A 3,895-nucleotide genomic window follows, 5' to 3' on the forward strand; every position below is an offset into this window, starting at 1 on the left:
TTTCCGTTTATACGTAAGTAATACTTTAATAGTTCAGTTGTAATTTCTGTTGTCAGTAAAGATACCCCTAAGCAAACGATGTCAACTTTTTTTCAAGAGACGTCTTCACTGTTGTCCACACTTGATTTTCCGAATTATACCAGTAGTTAAAAGCTTCGGCAAGTAAGGTAATTTGTTGACCTCCATTGAATCTTAAATAGTGTTTTAAAACGGGCAAATAAGTAAAGCACTCATAAAATAGTAAACAATTTATAGGCCAGCTTGTCAAACTTTCAAAACACACTCGAATTTAGGAATTTCATAGCAGAACTGTCAATGTTTTTTCTCGCTAGATTAGAAACACTTCATTATGTTGATGTGTAGATATCTAGAACATCCAATATAAAATACTTATGAGGGCGCAGAACGAAAACATTTTCATCCTTGTTTTGACACTTTGTTTTTTGCCAAATTCAGATATGGCGGACACTCAATGATATGATCTCTTCCCGGCACGCGCTAGAGCCATCTATCTGTAGGTCCGGTAGTTGAGCATCACTCATTTCGCTAGCCTGTTGTTGTCCGGTGGGCGGAGTCTTGTTGTGGGTTTGAATGTTTGAAAGCATGTGAGGTGGGAATTGTAGAGTGGACGTGTGATTTCTTATAGGTGCCAAATAAAAGTGTAATCATGAGACTGAATCATAGAATACCCGTTTGCTTACTTCTGGTACTGCGCTTGGTGTCTGTGTTCCTTGTTTCGACATTTTACGTTCCAGACGAGTACTGGCAATCATTAGAGATAGCTCACAGATTAGCATACGGTTATGGGTATACAACATGGGAATGGAAAGTTGGTATTAGAAGTTACGTATATCCAAGTTTGATAGCATTGATGTATAAAATCATGAACATAATTAAAATAGACACTGTGGAGAACTTAATTCTTTTACCACGGATATTTCAAGCATTGTTATGCGTTTGTGCCGATTTAATGTTTCTGCGTTGGTGCAGAACATGTATTGGTGTTACGAATGAGTGGGCGCTGCTTAATATAAGTATCGCTTGGTTTCATGCGTACACTGCGACTCGAACATTAACTAACACCTTAGAAACGGCGCTGACATCAATGGCTTTATGCTTGTATCCATGGACGACAATGCGGAGAGGAGGAGTGGAAACAACGAAATACTTGTGGATCGTAGGATTTGCCTGCCTTATGCGTCCAACAGCATTCGTGATATGGTTACCATTCGCAATTTATCACTTCTTGCAGGCTAATGACTGGAAAGTTTTGAGCCGTGTGTACATCATAAGAGCAGCTATTTTCATTGGTTTTTCAACTGTTGTAGATTCACTTTGCCATGGGTCAGTGACTTGTTCACCCATTAGCTTTCTGTATTACAACTTAGTAAAAAACATAGCCTCCTTCTATGGAACACATGGGTTGCTTTGGTATTTTACTGTAGGTATTCCTACAGTTTTGGGTGTGCACATCTTTCCATTTGTTCTTGGTTGCAAGGAAGTTATTACTTATAAACAAGATAAAGCAAGAAATGTTTGTTTAGTACTATTTTTTGCAATTTTGTGGACAGTTCTGGTATACAGTATGATTCCACATAAAGAATTTAGATTTATCCTACCCTTGCTTCCAATGATGTTATTTATTGCAACTTTTTGGTTAACAGTGTGGGGAAAACGAAACAGTTTTGGTTATCGTCCAGTATTTATGAAAGTATTTCTGATACTAGGCTCAGTTATTCCGTTTCTGTACTGTGGCATTGTTCACCAAAGGGGAACTCTCGATGTCATGAAGATTTTGGCAGAAGAATCAGCAAAAAATCCTAGTAACACTTCTATATGGTTTCTCATGCCATGCCATTCCACACCTCTGTACAGTCATCTCCATTCTCCTGTGGATGTATTCTTTTTGGAATGTGATCCATTGGCTAGTCAAGATGTGGCTGATGTCTTTTTCCGCAGTCCCTTGACGTGGCTTCATGATAATTTTCCAGAAACAGGTAGAGGTCCCTCTCATATTGTTATTTTTAACAAACTGTATAAGAAAATTGAGGGATTTCTGTCGTTACGACACTATAAACTGTTTCAACAGTTATTTCATTCTCACTTTGTAGAAGGTAATGTAGGTACACACATAATGATTTTCAAAAGAAATGAGTGAAATAATATTAGGATGTAGGTCTTATGTGATGAGTCTTTTTTTATTTGAGCGAATTTTATGTGCAGCTTTGGACAAACATACAAAAACCATGAATGTTGGTGATTTCTTCTTACTGACACTGGTAGTTTCAGTGCACTCTTTTTTTTATTTGTTCTTATTATATTGCTGCAATATATGGCATCCTCCCATGTATTTGTTTTTATGTAAAGTAATAAATGTTAGTATAACGGAGAAGTTAATTTAACAAAGGAGGCACACTACATGTAACTGCAGGAAGCTATTGAGCTAAGATCTCATCTCTAATTTGATAGGCATTTATTAAGTTTTTCGTTGATAAAAGTGTACTTAAATAGCAACAGTCAGCATTCTTGGTGTATAAAGTAAACATGTATAAATTAGTGCCGGGAAAGAAACCATTTTCTGAATGACTGGGTTTATCAGGTGAGGCTGTAAGATATTTGAATTTTATGTAGCGCTCCATCTTGAGCGTTACATGCAACAGAGAAGTGAATTATAAAATTCTTGTTTGAAACTTATGTTCCTTGTTTTTGATAACACAAAGCATTAAAAAGACCAACTAATCTCTGTTTTGTAAACTTTTTTCATATGTGATCTGCTGTTCACAATTATCATCTAGATAGTAATGTAAGTACAAAACACACGCATTTACTGGTAGGTTACTTTCATTAGTTGGTACACATACTAAAAATTGGTTTAAAGTACCCCCACTTTCAAGTTTTATAAGTCTATTTTCAATTTGTTTATTGAAGTAACTTTCTGGGTGTGTGTACTCTTGTAGCTTCAGTTGTGGAATTTTTTTATATGAACACTTCTTAGGATTATGTGCTCGAAAGAACATTTTAAGTAGGCTACTACAATTTTACTATGAAAGAACTGGCACTGTTTCTCCAGTTAGGGACAAGAAACAAAATTTTTGTGTGTAAACCGTGTGGCAGTGAACTTCTGTACTGCACCATCCAAGATGTACAGATAACTGATGTTCGTACATAATACTTGTTATAAGCTAGAGGTATGTGGCAGCTGACAACAACAGATGCAATATGGGAATGTGCTCCTGTAACTTTGTGGTTTATCCAGATAATGAGGGAAGTTATGCAACTGGTTGATTTAATATTAAGTTTCAAAACATTGCCCTCTCTTTGTCTCTCAAGATGTTAAGTTAAATTTCCTTATAGAATACCATAGATTTCTATTAAAAAATATATAACAGTTTTACAGACTTCGCATACTTCAGAGTGGAACAATAAAAAACTGTTACAATTATTAGATCTTCCACATACAATTTTCACTGCACTGTCATCAGAGTATAACACACACACAGCCCTGTTAAAATGAGTTGTATCGAAGTAGTGGCACTGTATACACCGCTAATAGGCAAACCCGAAGACCGTCGTACCAGCCTTTCGCTTTGACCCATGATGGCTGACACCCATATTTAAAGCTTATACAATGGGGCGACCATGATGTCACTCATTACACAAGATAACAGACTCAAAGAATATGAAAAAAAAAATTAATTGCAGGAATCATTTGAAAGTAACAGGACTGTTGTGGGAATTAGGAGGTTTGGAGCATGAGAAACTAAATATACGACACTCCTAATAATGGACGTGTGCCACAACAAATACAGAAATCCTCAGCAATGAATTAAATCACAGTTTTAAAAAAATCTTGTATTGCCAACATCATTTGACCTTGTTGTTGTGGTATTCAGTC

General features: G+C 36.2%; 1 protein-coding gene across 1 annotated transcript; it reads left to right on the forward strand.

Annotated features, from left to right (window-relative positions):
• Positions 1–543: 543 nt before the first annotated feature.
• Positions 544–3,330, forward strand: LOC126191435 (GPI mannosyltransferase 3). Its single transcript, XM_049932315.1, has one exon. It carries the CDS (start codon positions 668–670, stop codon positions 2,156–2,158), a length of 1,491 nt encoding a protein of 496 aa, XP_049788272.1. The 5' UTR covers positions 544–667; the 3' UTR covers positions 2,159–3,330.
• The last annotated feature ends 565 nt before the right edge of the window (positions 3,331–3,895 follow it).

Source organism: Schistocerca cancellata, chromosome 1, assembly GCF_023864275.1.
Source record: "Schistocerca cancellata isolate TAMUIC-IGC-003103 chromosome 1, iqSchCanc2.1, whole genome shotgun sequence".
NCBI classification, from domain to species: Eukaryota; Metazoa; Arthropoda; class Insecta; order Orthoptera; family Acrididae; genus Schistocerca; species Schistocerca cancellata.